General features: G+C 34.8%; 1 protein-coding gene across 1 annotated transcript in view; it reads right to left on the reverse strand.

Moving 5' to 3' along the window:
• Positions 1-2,252: 2,252 nt before the first annotated feature.
• Positions 2,253-17,666, reverse strand: part of CPB (Subunits of heterodimeric actin filament capping protein Capz superfamily) — a 75,176-nt gene continuing 59,762 nt past the window's right edge. The window contains exons 7-8 of the mRNA XM_089787997.1: positions 2,912-3,007; positions 2,253-2,823 (exon numbers count right to left, since the gene is read on the reverse strand). Of these exons, the coding sequence (XP_089644123.1) occupies positions 2,701-2,823; positions 2,912-3,007 (219 nt within the window). The 3' untranslated portion in view covers positions 2,253-2,700. The remainder of the gene's footprint in view (positions 2,824-2,911; positions 3,008-17,666) is intronic.

The following is a 17,666-nucleotide window of genomic DNA, read 5'->3' on the forward strand; positions in this document are numbered from 1 at the left end:
CTCCAACCCGTTCTCACCTCTTTTCAATGTTGGAGCCACACACTCAGCGAGACTTGATCCCTAGTGGACTCTTTAAGAACCTTTCAACTTCACCAGTAGACCAAGGGCATTATAAATATTTAAATTAATTTTTATAAGCAAAAATCTATGACAATGCAAACAATTTTATTTGTGGAAGCAAAGGAAAAATATATATTGTGAGAAAAATAAAAATTGTTAGTATTTTTTGTCAGTTTTTATTTTTCCATTATGTAAATCTTTATTGTTTCTTTTTTTTGTCCTTATTCATATCTTTATTTTTTATAAATACAATTTACCTTTATTTAGATGAGGAAATCATTGTTGAATGGAAAGTTTCTTCTAATTTGATAGTAAAAAGTCATTTTTTTTAATGAATATAAGATTGCTTAAGTGGTAACCTTTTAATTTGATGGGAAAAGTCATCCAATTGGTTGTAATTATTAATCAAAAGAAATTGTTCTTATATCCTTTTACAAATAGAGAATGAACTCAATACAATTTACAAGAAGATGCTATAAAGGTTGTTATTGCATTTGTTGTGAGATGAGGATAATATAGTTAAACTAGATAGTTTCTAAGTTGATTGTAAAAAATCATCTTATTTTGATGATGATAAAATTGTTCAGTGACAACTTTCTAATTTGAACGAAAAGGTCATTCAATTGGTTATCTTTTATAATTATATTGAAAGGAAATTGATATTTATATCATTTTATGGATAGAACATGAACCCAATGCAATTTATAGGAAGATGCTTAGTTTCTATTGCATTGGTTGTCCTTAGATCAAATAGTCCACTTCAATCATTTGTGGACAATAATTTTTTTTCACATGAGCAATCACAAACATCTTGATAATTCATGTTATGCCTTTTGAAATAGTTTGATGTGCTTGTATATTCCCAAAATCTTCAATAGAAGTCTTACCAATGACATAAACATTCTTCACTAATCAAATTATTTAACTGTCTATAAAATCAACACTCGTATCGACTTAACATTGTATGCACAAAAGCATGCAACTACTAGTTCTTACGTTATGTCATACATTTAACGAGTCTTATAGAAACGAGAGGCCTAATTTTGGTGTCGCACAATTTTTCAATTGTTTTAGTGAGATCTTGAGAGGCCCAAATTTCTTGTTGTATTGTATGTCTACACATAAATCGATATTTCTCCAATATTAGGGGAGAGGACCCAGCACTTGAACGTGTTCCAATAGTTGTGATAGGAGATGTTGACATGATACCTACACTTAATGCCCAATTTTTTTTGACAACATTGTACCAAAACTTGTGACTATAAAGTTGTTAGTGCAATGTCTACCCAAAATTGAATAAAATGTACTCTTAGATATAAAAATTAACCAATGACGTGATGCCACATCAGCTGTGCAACTATGGGTGCCCTTTATGGACCATTGGTCTCACTTTTTATTTGGGCTGTTTTAGACAACTTGGCAAAAAACATGTTGATATGTCATCATAATGAATGATGTGGACTTGAAACCTTAGTTGTAAGTAGACGACTTGCCAAATAAGCTGCTGTAAAAGAATTGGGAGTGATTCAAAATTTCACATGGAATTTTGATAAGCATGAAATTAGGGTGTTCAAGTACCGGGTCCTCTCCCCTATGAGGTTTGGTAAACAAATGAAGTCTTGAAAGCAAGAAAATATTTGCCCGGTTTCAGGGACCACATGGAGACATAGCGGGTGCGAGTTGTGGCTATCAATATAGTTTGACCGTATTAAAAGCAGCTGAAATTGTAAAAAGAAATATACAGTCCTGCATTTGAAATGACAAACCTTCCCTCTTTATGAAATGACAAAGTTTTAAGTGCTTTTTTTTCTAAATTATATTTTCTTTATTTGTATGCATCACATTGAAAAGTATGTAAGATCCTGAAAAGGGAGACATCCTTTCAGAGTTCTCATGTTCTCGAGACATCAGCAAAACGTATCTTACAAAAATTCTTTATCATCCATACTGTAACAATTTAATTTAACTCATGCTATACAGTTACAGTTCCAAACCCATGAAAATACTTGACTAAAACGTAGATCTTTACCTTCTTTTTAAGTTATTTTAATACATCTATTTTGAGTGGTGATTCAATGAGAGAAGTTCATTTAAAACATCCAACGTCAATGATATACATATCAATGGAGATGCCCTGTCGCTTTGCTCCACAAGAATGAAATCACCCAAGATGGTTGGTAATCCTCCCAAAGTACTTAAATCAAGAATGATATTTTATAAAATTTTAAAAAATGAGGGGTGTGACCACCATGGTAGTTCATTGAGGCAGCCATGGAAAGAAAATTCGTAAGAGACCATAAGAGGTCAAAGATACAAAGCTGCATGTGAGAATGACTCATGTCAAGCACAGGATACATCAAGGAAACATGACCTCAAATCCCTCACCACAACGAAATCTAATCCTGTTTGGCAGGATATTAGATTTTGCAGACACAATGTTCCTCACTTGGTATTTAGCGATCTGAATTTTTTAATCAAAACTTGCACACTAAATCCACTCCATTTGATGCAAATAAAGGATGTATGTTATACAACAGTCATACATACACGCATTCAAAATCTCTCAATACTATACATTCACAACTGCTAAAATAGTATAAGAATATTTTTAAACCAATCTGAATGAGCATCCTGCACCCGTTAACGATGAATTTCACTTGCAATAGTCTGTTGCAAGCTCTGTCCTGATAATGATGTTGAAGTCAAGATACCGAGTGGCTCTCGCAAAGTTAACACCATTTCTCTTGTCTTCCCAAAGTAAACCTTCACATTATCCACATACTTGGTTTTGTCACAAACAATTCTATAACTTGCTATCCAGATCTTTGAAAATAAGAAATACAAATACAACCTGATCCAATGCATTTCTCAGTTTACCCTCCATTTCTTCAATCATCCGTCCCATGTTACTCAAATGACCATCAGCAATTGATATATCGGCTGTCATCTATACCATGAATAATAAGTTTAACAAAATTAATTTGAGAATGTAAAACAATCATTTGTTGAACATCTAAAGATTCAGATACTAGTAGAGAAAGAAGTGAATAAAAAAACATGTATTATTAAAAGTAAATTGGCATGCAACAATGGTCATTCTTCCCTGACATATGTGCCAACAAAAGTACAAGTATTGTGAAAGAATAGACACTGAATGATAACCTAGTAGCAGGAAAGCAAAGAATGAACTAAAAAGTCAGGGTCTGCATTAACTTCGTAAAGTTCAAATCTACATTGTTAAGTCATTTGAGACAGAGAAACTAATGGTGGGCATTTGGACGGATTGACAAGCTCTATCTCTAAAAAAGAAAATCTCTTAAAGGAAGTATGACAAAATTTTGTGCATGTAAATTTTTAATTTTTTAAATAAAAATTTACTTTTGTAGGAATGATTTTTCCTCAACTAAAATATTCAAGAGACAACAGCGCAATTTCTTTGGAACAGTTTCGGTGTTTATCGCAGGAGCTAAAATGAAGAAATCACCACCCTCTTTTGAGACTACCTGAAAATCTATAATGATGAACAACGGAAAACCACAGCAAAATAGATGCCGAACAGCCAGAAATGAGTCATTTTGCAAGAGTTTACCATGTATTAAGGATGAATGGTGGAGTAGTTCACAAAGCCCATAGGACTAGTTTTGCAGGCAGGGGAATAGGAGCTTTCTGTGGATGGACTCACTTTGAAGGAGAAAATCAATTAGCATGACATTAGAAGCTTTGGGTGTCACTGTAGAACTATATCTGAAGTGATACTGTGCATTAAAATTTGGCTATTAAGTATCATGTTGGAACTAATCTGACAAATCCCTTAAACCAAAACAGGTATACATTAGGAGCCAGGGAAGAGGGGGGGGTGATGGAATAGTGTCATTTTGTGAAGTTAAAACACATTTATCTGCCTTGAGGAGAAAAACCAAAATATTGCATTCTTGCCCAGCTTATGGCATTAGCCACTCTAAACTCTCTCAATGGAAGGGCCAAAGAAGTGGCAATGCGTAAAAAATCATCAGATATTGAAGTCATATATAAAAGATATATTTCCTAAAACTATACCATATAGATTTTTCAGATGCACAGTTTCCAAATTCATTTCCCACAATTTAAGATGGATCCATTGAGGTTGACACTGATCAAAATTTAAAAGCATTTAAGATATCTAAACTACTGTATATGGAATCAAAGTATCAAAATAGTACCAAGGCGTATGAGGCTCCACATACCCCTAGTTTTATTCGTCGAAAGTATTGTCCTTTGTTTTTATTTTATCTATAATTGTTGTGAAATGAGGATCGCTGCAAATGTACTAAGCACTGCTGTCTTCAATATGTGTTTTCCAAATGGTAGTGACCCCTTATTTCAAATGAGAATAAGCAATGAAGAGACATGTCCCAACATGTCTATTCATTAGTTAGATAATTAATATAATAATAAAAAATTAACCATTGTTATGTGTGTGTGTGTGTGATGCAGAAGCATCCTAGGGAAGTCAGTAATCCTGTATGCAGGGGCTTCATGCTCGAGTTTGTGGAGCTATGATTCGCGTGGTTAGGGATTTGTTCGAGGCATATTGGGGAACCTTTCTTTAAGTGCACGTGATGTTTGGAGTCATCGTCTTGGAGTTAGAGTCATTGTAGTGGTTGCTGGTAATGTGTTCCTATTTACTGGCAGAGCTTTGGAGATTGTATTTGCGAGCTTCAATCCGAGGGAGTTGGTGTATGCACTCTTGGATTTGGATAGTTGGTTGGCACGTGGACCTATGTCTAGGTACGCATATTCTTATGTGGTCTTATGAGTTAGTTATGCATTGTAGACTTGGGACCTGTCCTAAGTATTTAATTTTATGTCATGTATTTAATATTTGTTCCAGGCTGACTTGTGGCTTTAAGGATATATTTAATGTGGGTGTATTTAATAAATGTAACAGCAATAGGCCGACTTTTGGCCATGCAAGTATTTAAGGAGGACTTGGGTAGTGTTGTGGGCATAATTTTGGGGGAATTCAAGTGGAAAAAGATGAGTAGCTAAGATAGTGAAGTTTACGCAGAGCTAGAAGCTAAGTGTGGCTTGGGAAACAAGAAGGCTGTTTGGTGGCTTGTGAGCATGAGTTGAGATTCTTTTTGAAGTTCTCTACCAAGTTGTGGATCTGGGCTAACTAATCGTTTGGATTTTGCGAGATCTTGCTAAACTTTTATTGTAATTGTTGACAAAGCATACTGATAAGCATCCTCAAGCGAAGCAATATTCAGCATACCAACCTCATCTTGAATATTGAATCTCAAACCATTAATATATCTAGCCACCTTCTTCTTAGACAGTTCTCTATGTCCAAAACAAATAGTCAACTTGTAAAACTCGTTTGTATAATCTTTCATAGTCATATATTTTTGCTTCAAATTCTGCAATTTCATAAACAACTCAAGTTCATAATCAGCAGGAATGAAATTATCCTTCAATTTAGTCACCATCAATCTCCATCTAATGATCTTCATTTCACCTTCCTCTTCTCTATCTCGCTGCAATTCCCTCCACCATAAAGCAACATGTCCTTTCAACTTAGTTTGTGCCAACCTCACTCTAAGTGGATCTTCAATATCCTCTTTCTCAGAGTAGTCTTCCAATTCAACAATCTAATCAATCAGGTCTTCAGGATTCAAAGTAACTGAAAAATTAGAAACCTCTATCTTATGCTTCAGCTTCAACTTCAACTGATATCTAGATCCATCAAATTGACCAACCCTATTCCCCATGGTCCCTCAACTCGATCAGTTCTACCTTCACCACTCAATCCAGCAACCTCAAGGTCTTCAGCAACTTCCTCATAACCATCTTCAGTACCCATATGCCGAGGCACACCACCTATAGCACTTATGATCTCAATGATCATATCACTCTTCATCTACGCCATCTCAGATCTGAATTCTATTTTAATCTTCTCTAAGATCCTCGCTTTCATAACATCACAAACATACTTCAATCACCCTAGAGTCCAATTGTCTTGGAGGCAACTTCCAAGATCTTCGCAAACTGTCTGCAACAAATCAACCAGATCCAACCTTCGCTCTGATACCACTTGACACAGTGCAAGGCAGGAGAATCTCCAAAGGAGATGTCCTAGCCCCCAACAAACAACCACACAGCAGAATATAAACAATAAAATAGAGATTTAGATCTACACAATGCCAATTCTCATAATAAGATTTTCATCTATGGTTAGTTATGTATTTTTTTGCAGATTTTGGATTGGCCTTATGATGGAATCATTGTGGAATTGGAGCACTAAAGGTAATCTTGATGTCATTGTGTTGGAGATTTCTCCATTGTATTACCACCTATTGTATTGTGCATTCATGTTGAAAATGAATATGTAAGTAATGGATTAAATGTTGCAACTCCAATATTGATAATAGAAATGCAGTTATTATGTGAAAATAAGCAAGTTAAGTGAGCAAGTTTCATTGGATTGTAAATCATATCTTATTTTCAAATATATTGCTTTGCAAAAATTTCAAGTTGAATACTCGCTACTTCTTTCTGAAATCTTGGTTCAAAAACAAGGTGATCAAAAGTTCATGTTATAAGATATTGATGTATGAGTTATTTGATTTTATAGATGCAATAATTCATCCTTAAGATCATGAATTATAAACAATGTTCAAATAAGATACACTCATCCTACTTGCACTTTAAAACCTTAGCTAGTATAAATTTTGATAAATCAATGAATTATATCCTATGTTGCAATATATGTAAAATACCCAAAATCACTCATAACTTGGATATAAAATTGATAACAATATTGTATTTACAAACCCACTCAATAAAATGAACAAAATATTAATACACTATGCCACTATAAAACTCCTCGGAAGAAAACACCTAGCTAAAAGGAGGAGCAAATAAATAAATAAATATCACCAGATGTATTTGATAGCAAAAAAGGGCTCTCTAGAAAATGCATGGGGAAATTATTAAATCCCTTTCTGGAACAGAGAATATTCTCTGTAGATACCCTCCTAAATTCTTATATAATTTAATTTAAAAAAATAAAAATAAAACTTAGGACCAACCTATTTTTATATTAGAAAGTGCATACTCAGGAGGAAGCATACTTATATATATATATATATATATATATATAAGGTAAGATTTGGGAGAGGTAGGTCACATGGGACCCACCTCCCACTTTTCATCCTCCAAGATGAAAAGTCCACTTCAAATAAATCTTATTCATCTTGGAGAGGTTGGTATGCTAAATATTGCTTCACTTGAGGATGCTTATCAGTATGCTTTGAGAGCAGAAGAGAAGCTGAAAAGGAGACACCAAGGTAATCCTCGAGGGAAGCAGAAGCATGATCACTTGGTGAAGAACAAACAAATTGCTGAAGATGAACTGAAATCTATTGAACAGAGGAAGAGAGCAAACGGAGGTGCATTTAAGGGTACTTCCTACAAATGTGGTGAAGGTCACAGATCTTTTGAATGTCCCAAGGCTTGGGAGAGGTAGGTCACATGGGACCCACCTCCCACTTGCCATCCCCAAGGAAGCTCGCCTACACATGAGAAGGGGGCAAGATAAACTTGTATTTATGGTCAGCAAAACAAAATTGAAAACTTTACCCATTTTCAAACTATTCCTAACTACCCATCCTCACTTGCATTGCCTCTTCCCTAAGCACGCCTCACCTCTCCCATGCATTTAAGGCCCCTTTTCTCACCCTTGCCATACGTCCACATCACCTTAAATGCTGACCAGGGCTTAGGCACATTGAGGGGGGAACATAAAGTATAAAGTTACCCTTAAAACTTTACCCACCTACCTCCTTGGCTTATGCGCTCAACACATCCCAAGTGTTGATGTCACCATCCCTTCTCCTTGCATTGGGATCTCACTCCAGCACTCATACCCACGTTGGTATATGTGTGGGGCGTGTGGTTGACTCTCCTTGCAAGTTTTGGAGGCGATTTGGAGTTACGTGTTTCAAAACAGCCAAGTCAACATTTGTGGCAAATTTAATACTTTTTCAAACTCACCTAACTCCTCCTCAATCTTTCCCCAAAGTTCATGTACGTACCTCCTTGTCTTGGGCGTACTTCCGAGCTTGGGAAAGGTACATCATCCTTGGGCAGTGCCCACCACTTGGTAAAGTGTGCCAAGAGGTGTGGGAAGTGGGAAAGGGGTGTGTATGATAAGTAGATAGAGTAGGAAATTAGGGAAGTTTATTAGTAATTGTTATTACGTGGTTAGTTGGGAGTATTTTTAGTAATTGTTAATGTTGATTAGTAGTTAATAAAGGAGTTAGGAATTTGTAATAAGTATTTAATATTTTAAATAGTTCATGTGTTATAAAGGAAAGTTGACTAAAGATTAATTAGATTGATGGGTTAGTAGGTAAGTAGGATTAGGAGATAGTTGAGTTAGTGATAGTTGTTAGTGAATTTTTTAGTAAATTATTTATGTGAATTAGAATTTAATAAACTAAATTAAATTTGGTGTGTAGCTTTAGTTATATTGGGGAATTTGTAATTAATAAAGATGTTATTTGGTAGTTAAGTATTAGGTATAAATTATTGGCAAATAGAGTTAAAGGTAAAAATAGATTGTCAAATTTTGTAATTTATGTATGAAATCATGTTAGAAAATTATTTTCAATTCTAATATTATTCTTGTTAAATGATTTACTCGATAGTGAATTTAACAAATTTTAAATACAAATGTTTTGGTTAAAGGGTGTCTTCGGGTTAGTGAGTGCTTATGTAATGATCGAAGGTGTTATAGGTTAGAACTAACTAGATAACTTGATAGAATGATCCGAGTTATGTTAAATGATATATTGTATATCGTAAACAATTTAATGATGAATATTTAATGTTTTAATTAAGCTAATAGGTTATGTTGACAACTAGGATCAAGTATTTGTATGTCGGTAGGTCAACCTACAAGTGTCGATTAGTACACCTAGGAGATTGAACTATTATAATGAATTAAGGTAACAATCAAACCTAACGTAACTTATGTTAGTGATCCAAAGTTTTCCGAGCATGATGTCACACCTTATTAAACATGAAACTATAGTTTAATTGATCGAATTATTCAACCCAACCTAGGCATTCTTGTAGCACTAGGACCTAGGGTTTTGAACCCGTATAGTATGATTGAATAGAGTCTCTACATCCTTAAGTGATGTAGTCTAAACTCAATTGTATGCCTAGACCTTGTGACTCCAAACTAACTAAACCATATTTCCATCTTTTTGCAGCTTATGCAAAGCTAGTATGAATTAACTTAGTTGAAATTACCTTTAAAAAAAATTGTTGTGTTTTTGCCCTGGTTTTTGGACATGACATCTTATTTCTCGTAATAGAGGGCAGCTATCCATCTTTGGAAATAACGACTTGGAATACTTATCACCATTGTAGAGTAGATGAAACACCTGTAATTCATGGCAACTCCCGATATCAGAGGATCTTGAACCCTCTCGCAATTGCACAAACATGATAAGATACATTGTGAAAGTTCCATATCTTCCTCAGTGCAAAAAAATAAACCTCCTCTAACATGCCACAACATGTAACATCTGATGGTTCATTTATATCACAGCCATATAGTTTAAGCACAGTCAAATTTGAAACAGGTCACAAACTTGGAAGATCCCACCATGTCACAATATTTGAACAAAAGCTAGTTCTTAATTCCACAACACTCTAGGGTCGAAGCATCTTTAGATGAAATGTACAACTCTGGTATCTCTACACAATCTAAATAATTTAATAGTGAACGGCAATTATTGAAAACAATTTTGGATAGGTTGGTACAACCATCGATCAACGGTATGTTTACCATATGCCTGCAAGTGTCGAAGACAAGACTTTGAAGCTTTACACAGTTGCTACAGTCAAGTGAATCAACAGCATCTTCACACCATTCAAAGCTCGCTATCTCCAAATATGGCAGGCCATTTATCCTTGGTAACTTAGAGGGACCAAAAACATTAATTTCTTCCCTATGTGAAGCAATCCTTCTTCCATTCTTTCAAGGAGTACTCCCAGATTTTATTTCACGCTCCTAAGATTTCTCATTGACCTGCATCTATGGTTGACAACCTGAACGGCAATTACATTCTGACAATACTCTAAATTTACCAATTCAACACCTGCTTCGTCTTTTGAAAACAACGTTGCGCCAACATTTGAATGGGGAAAATGCTCAACTACCTTTGATTTTCATTATAGGATCCCTCTACGAATAATCTCATTCCTCACTTTTGGCTTTGTACATTTGCAACCTAGCTTTGATATTATGTTGTGAAATGAGGATCACTGCAAATGTACTAAGCACTGCCCTCTTTGGTATGTGTTTTCCAAATGGCAGTGACCTCTTATTACAATTGAAATAAGCAACGAAGAGACGTCTCCCATTCATGGGACATGTCTATTTGTTAGTCAGATAAATAATACAATAAAAAAATTAATCATTGTTATATATATATATATATATATATATTTCTCTCATATAATAATAAAATTATATATAAATTATATCTCATATATTATTATATGTGGGATTATCCAACAGAAGCTACCAAACATCAACAATAATAAAATACTAATAATTTTTACTATTCAAGTGCATCATCCTTAGCTATTTGGATTATTGATTTCTTTCCTAGTCATATAATAAGCGAAGAATGCAATCTCCAAGAAAAGCTAATCCTACTGTAACACAGTGCCTTTATGACCAAGTACATAAATAGTGGTTCCCTATTTTTTATAGGCAAGTCCAAAGGTCAAACAAAGTATCATTGGCAAATGGTTGCTTAAATTTGAAATGGCAACCTCAAAATGATTGATCAAAACATCCACAATCAAGTAAAGATAATTTGTACACTTGAGCTGGCTTCTAATGAAAAATGATTTTTTTGTAACATGGCCCTTTTTAGACAATCCAATTGCTCAAAAGTAGAACAGAACACTTTTCTCATAGCTATCATTTCATTTTGGCTTCTAAAGCCAACAGTGTCATGTGAATGAGGCTAGTGATGTTAAATATTTAATGCATGCAAAGGGTATTCCACTTATTATCACAGCTGTTGTGACATTTTCAGTAAGTTTTCTCTATAGAGCATCAGCCCAGTCTTACAAGCCAGCACCATAACCTATGCCAAGTCCCTTAAACAAGATTTGTTTGCATTAGTGTCCTATTTAATCATATAGTTTAATCTATTGTTGAAAATCAATTTGATAAAGCCTAATATCACCTTAAGATTGCTGCAGGCAAATTTTGAGTTGTTCTGCGAGGGGATTCAATGACTCTTGCAGTTCAAATTGTTAGTAAACTCCTTGCATTTTATAGCTGGATTTGCAAATTCGTGATCCTATTTTAATGTACGTGCTCTATCAGTTTGATGAAAAATAAAAAGATCTCTTGCCTGCCATATCCCCTACCATGGATTGACCACTGAAGCATACACTTGGCCTTTTTTGCGTTCCAATAGACTATGTTGTTAAACAAGGAATGACGTGGGGACCTAAACATTAATGTTACTATTTTAATGCCCCTTGTTTTCTAGCTGTCATAGATCTTGTGCATTAGCTGCTCAACAGAAATACAACTAAACCCTTGAGTTGTTTTTGAGACGAACTTAGTAAAGGATATCACATTGCTTCAGAGTAGGTCCCGAAAATGGCAGTCTTTCACAGAAAAGCCAGGATCAGTCCTCTTTAGTCAATATCCATGTTTGATGTTTGTGGAAAATATATAATAAATAGTTTCCAAAGGATCTAGCTTTTACAAGATATGTTGAACTTTATGCAGAAGATAAAAAGAAGTGACTACTGAAATTTAAAGAGATTTCTATGAGTACGAGTATGGATAAAAATGATATTATCTATTATCCTATCATCAAAATCCAAAGCCTGCTAAGGGCTTTATGAGCATTACATTAAAAACGTAGATGAAACTGAAAGCTCGCTCTCGATATAGCATTGTATTATAAATATAGATGAAACTGAAACATTGCTCTTTATTTAGCATTACATTAGAAATTTAAATGAAACTAGGGCCTTGGTAGATAGTTTGCAACAAAGAAAAACAGCTTGGAGCAACTTGCCATATGAAATGTATGCCATTTAATCATATATTTGAATGGCAAGCAACAAATGCAACCATTGTGTTTCGATCTTTTCCACAGCTTAAAACATTTCAGCTACAACAGTAGAACTTCATTAGGTCAATCGTATGCCTAAGATTTGTCTCAAAAATTATATTGATATGTTGAAAGCAATAAGAGAACTTGTTGAGGTTCTTTGCAAAACACCTGTTGGTTCCCAAAACCGCAGATTGGAATCCTACGAGTCTTGCCAACTCGATGCTGGGATATCCAATCCGTTATGGCCATCTTGATGGGACTGATCGTTGTGATCCAAATCCCCTACACTTCTGACTCTACAAAACCAAGGCAGGTGTACCTAATCCTAAACAAAACACTTAAGCCCAAGATGCTTTTAGCAGATTGATTAGAATGCGAATGCGATGAAAGTTTTCCTAACGGCAAGAATTACAAAAAACTTTAAACTTGTGATTTATGAATTAAGAATAAAAGTAAATGATTGTATGAATGTTTTTTAAAATAAGAAAAAGTATAGATTAATGCAACAAATGAATATATTAACTCTTCAAGGGAAAGATATGAAATAATTGCCAGTATATGGATATTACGAATTATGGAATATAAGACCAGTGCCGAAGGGCAATAGAGTCAGTATTATAAGTTTAAAATATAAAACTTTATAAAATTCTACGCACAGTAATTATAAACAACTTAGTAATCGAGATGTGACAAATTAAATATATGGATGCAATTTTAAAATAGTCTAGAATGTATTATAACTCCTGTGGTTAGGAGACAAACCAGACATACATTCGGAAACAATTAAATATTTCTCAATATCTATGATGTGCAATTTTAAAATGCTATAATTGATCCTGTCCACTTATCTATCATATAAATTATTTATAAAATTTAAAATAATAATTATAAAGGACGAAACTATTTAATATTTTAACTCTAATGCTTCATGCAAATAAAATAAATATTTCTTACTGATCATGCCAGAAATAAAATTGCAGTGGAGACACTCCTTACAAATGATTCATCCAATGCAGTTTGACTCCAGAATCGCATATAAATTTATTCAATAATCTACAATCCACAGGCTTAGTTAAAAAATTCATTCATTTGCCAATGAAAGAATATAATTTATCTTAGAGCATATATGACTTGGGTATGTAAAAATTTGTATATGGATGTCAATTGCCCCCCGTTCTCCATTTGTATTACATATTTATAATAAATAAAAAGGTGCATAAGGAATGGACACACCCCTTCACGATACCTAATTACAACCACTTTGGTAGTAAATCCAAAACAAATAACGATAGTCAAAGGAGGCGGCTTGAAAAATATAATGGATCCTCCAAGATTATTTGATGAATTAAATAATTAATCCATGATGCTTGACTAATGTCTTCCACACAGTATCTCGAACGTATAAGTTTTTATATTTCATTTCTCCATATATATTTAACCTCTGGCTATTCAAACAAGAAATGGAGAATCGTGGATTTCTGGATGCGATGGTGGATTGGGCGGCATGTTCTGTGCAAAGACATTATCGTCCCATCATATCTTTGTCTAAAATTGACTGGGCTAGATAAGCAACTAACTTTCTTCTCTCTTGCATGTGTCTCCAAACCTGACGACACCATAGAACGAAAAGGTCACCTAGAGATCACAACACATCATTCTTTCTCTTGTGCCTAGGTTTGCAAATAGTCTTCTGACTTTGCAACGGTATGTTCAAGTTCTCCATCCTCCGCTCGGGTGCCTAAAGACAACAATCTGTCTGTACTTGCTCAATTCACCTCTTCCTTATCTGCAGCAAATACAAAGTAACATCAGATATAAACTCATCAAGGATTCACAAGTATGTTCCTCTTTTTCATACGGCTTTGGGCTAAAGTCTCAATGCTCGCAGAATGAAGAGCATAGACGGAATCACACCAAAACACTAAAATCTCTTGGAAGACCACTCTTCAGTAACCGAAGCTCATGCTTACTTTCATATCCACATCCATGTTTACTTCATATGTAGTCGTTTTACACTATACTGACCACACTTATTTACTCACTCGGATATGTATGATAATCATATTGTGATTATATATGCAAATCACTGCATGATGATAATATCATCACCATTATGGGAGATATGAAGGATATAGTTGTCGTGTCCCCAATTATATTTTGCTTCATTTTTAACAATTTCTTCGTTGGTGCTAAAGATTGTCATTTAATTGATTGTGTTTAACTTGGTCTTTCATCATATTCCTTTGAATAAAACATACACGTCATTCATACACCCTAATTGAATTCAATCTTCAAAATCTGTCTTCATTATAGCTCACATTCCAGAAATATGATGTCATGTAAGTTCTATCTACAGGTTTGACATCACACCTTCAGACTTCTAAACTTCACGACTTCTTTTGTATACATGACCCCATATGTCTGTCAGAAATGTGATACAAAAGTGTTGAATGTTTTGCCAGTCCCAACAAGCATTTGATTAGAACATGGTCTAGAATCCTTAGGATAAGATATTTCCTTGAAGAGAACATATATTTCACTAACTGAGTAAATCATATCTCCAATATGCTGACCCCTATATGCTGTAGAATATTTGACCATTTGTTGAGTGTATCCATGTATCACTATTTCTATGTAGACATTATGCAAGTTGCAAATGCTTTACTCACTTTTTCCAATAGTATTATTTCAATTTATATTCATAGTATTTCAACAAGTTTGGCAAATTGAAGGTAATTTCCACTTCATTCAAACAGTGAGTTTGGCTCCTCGTACTTTCAATACTGGTAATGGTTACCTTAGCAATCTTGTTCATGCTTATAAATCCTTTTGATATCATCAATTTTCAACATCATTTCACAAATGGAGACCTAAATTTTTAGGCTCCATCAACACCAAAGGTTTTCAGACTATATACTGTGTACTGTAATGAAAATCCTTGTAATCTTGCTCTATTTGCACAATGTTGTTGTGGCATTGCTCAATGCAAAAACAATTGTTCCCATGGCTATAATCTAATATTGACTTATTAAATCAACGGTGTCATAGCAAGTAAGGGTAGTTGTACTGTGCCCTTTCGGAATGCTTTGGCAGCAATATAGGGGTAAAAACAAGGGTGCCCACTATCTCGAACCTTGTTTGGGCTTTACATTGACAAATTGGAAGCATGGTTAGATATTGCCAGTGGCGAGGGGGTTTAACTGGCTAGTTATGCGATAAAACTATTGTTATATGTGGATGACCTCATCATTATCGCCAAGACAGCCAATGGTTTGAGAAAAGCTTTTGCTAGGTGGGTATGGAAGTTAACACCAACAAAACCAAAGTTATGATCTTCTCGTTGAAAAGAAACAAGAGACCCTCGGACACTTTTCTCTTAAAGGATAACCCTCTAGAGATTGTGAGCAAATACAAGTACTTGGGAATAGACTTTTAGAACAAACTCAGCTAGGAAGCGTGCAGATCTAAGAGGATTCAAGAGGGCTGAAAGGCATTGTATTCTCTACAAAATAAGTGCAGGAATGCAGAACTCTGGAATTGGAAGACAAAGAAAATGTTATTTGGGTTGCTTGTCACACCTATGATTTTGTATGGATGCGAAATTCGGGGCAGTAGCTTGTTGGATCAGAAATGGAGACAGGTAGAAAGAATACAAAAACATCTTATCGTCAACAGCCTTAAAATCAAAACTTCAATGCCTTATGAGGTCTTATTAGCTGAAGTGGGTGTCTTCCCCTTGAAAGTTGTTGCAATGATCCAGCTGTTATGTTACTTTAAGAAAACCCAGGGGCATGGGAAATCATCACTGGCCTAAGCTAGTCACTAAAGAAAAGCTAGAAAGGAGAAAAAACACATGGATGAAGCAAAACAACAAATGGATGCAAAAATGGGACGTCGACATCCATAGTTGCCCGGATAGTACTGAAGAAATTAAGAAGTTTGTTCATGAAAGATTCCGTAACATCATGTGGACAAGTCACATGGGGAGGAAAAAAATTCACTATATTAAGGAATTTAACCCCAACGCATGCCATGAGGAAAAAGTGTATCTAAGCACAGCAATTAAGTGGAAGGTCAAAATGCTTATAGCCCAGCTTAGAACTAGTTCTCACCAATTGTGATGCAAGACGGATAGATGAAAAGTGCCAAAAGAGGAATGGGAAGATAGGACCTGCCTATTCTATGACACAGGTGCAATTGAAACAGAACATCGCTTTGTCATGAGTTGTGTGGCATACAGCCACATCAGATCCGGGTATTCAGAGATACTAGAAAACAGCAGTATGGGCCACCTCTTCAAAGAAAAGCAGTTAGATAAGACCGAAAACTTGATCATCAAAATACACCAAAGAATAGAAGAATTAGTTAAAGGATTACAGCTGGATTAGGCTAGTTGTTAGCAAGCGGGTCCCATAGGCTGCTTTGGCCTCATGGACGTTATTAAAATCCTTCATTCATTCATTTCGTTTGTTTTTGTAAATAAATAATAAAATTGCTAAGCCTTCCTTTTGTCAAGTCTCCAAGGTTAAGGCAATAATTTTAATAAAGGGAGACAATATGTTTTTCTGAATCACTTATTCAGTTTCTGATTTTTCAATTATTGGTGTGGGAGCCACTTATCTATTGCTTCGACTTGAAGATTTCATTGTGTATTTTTTGATAACTTGCCATTGGTTGGTCAGAGTGAAAGAAGCTAAAATCAGCTTTTCTGAGCTGTGGGAATCTACTTATAGAAATCACATGGAAAGAGGAAGTCATTCTTTTGCAACTTGATTATATTTTGTCTCTCTGACCATCATATCTCTCTACAGGACACAAACCCTGTAGCAGATCCTGTTATGGATGCAAACCCAGCACAGGTATCGGTTCAGTGATCTCATCCTACAGCAGCAAATTCACTTTTGTTTGAAACAGAAGATTGTGGAATCACAGCTGTTTGAAGTCACCAGTTTGTGCAATATCTCAGCAATACCATTCACAGTTCTACAGAGGGTATGTTCTATTTCAAATTCAGTCAGAGACATATACAGTTAAGTGATCAACTCCCTAAATTTCATTTAGTATAATTTGGGTAGTCTGCTCAACCCCATCTGATTGTTTACGTCTCTAAAATTTGTGATTTATATTGTTATGGATATAAACCATTTTTCTCGAATAAGATATTAGATTTTGTCTAATCTCATCAAGTAATATTTGGGTTGTCTACTTGCCCCCGTCTGATTGTTTACGTATCTGAAATTTGTGATTTCTATCACTATGGATATAAACCATTTTTCTCAAATAGGATATTAGATTTTGTCTAATTTATTTAAAGAATTGGAAAGGGATATTTCAGTGGTATCAGAGCACTGCGGCCCAGCCAACATGTGAGGGTTTTGATTGCGTATCATGATTTTCAATAGCATGTGAGTTTTTTCAGTTGTGTGTCAGTTTTCCTCAATTGCATGTTAGATTTTT

This window comes from Cupressus sempervirens, chromosome 6, assembly GCF_028749045.1.
Source record: "Cupressus sempervirens isolate cs-2001-9-10 chromosome 6, ASM2874904v1, whole genome shotgun sequence".
NCBI lineage: Eukaryota > Viridiplantae > Streptophyta > Pinopsida > Cupressales > Cupressaceae > Cupressus > Cupressus sempervirens.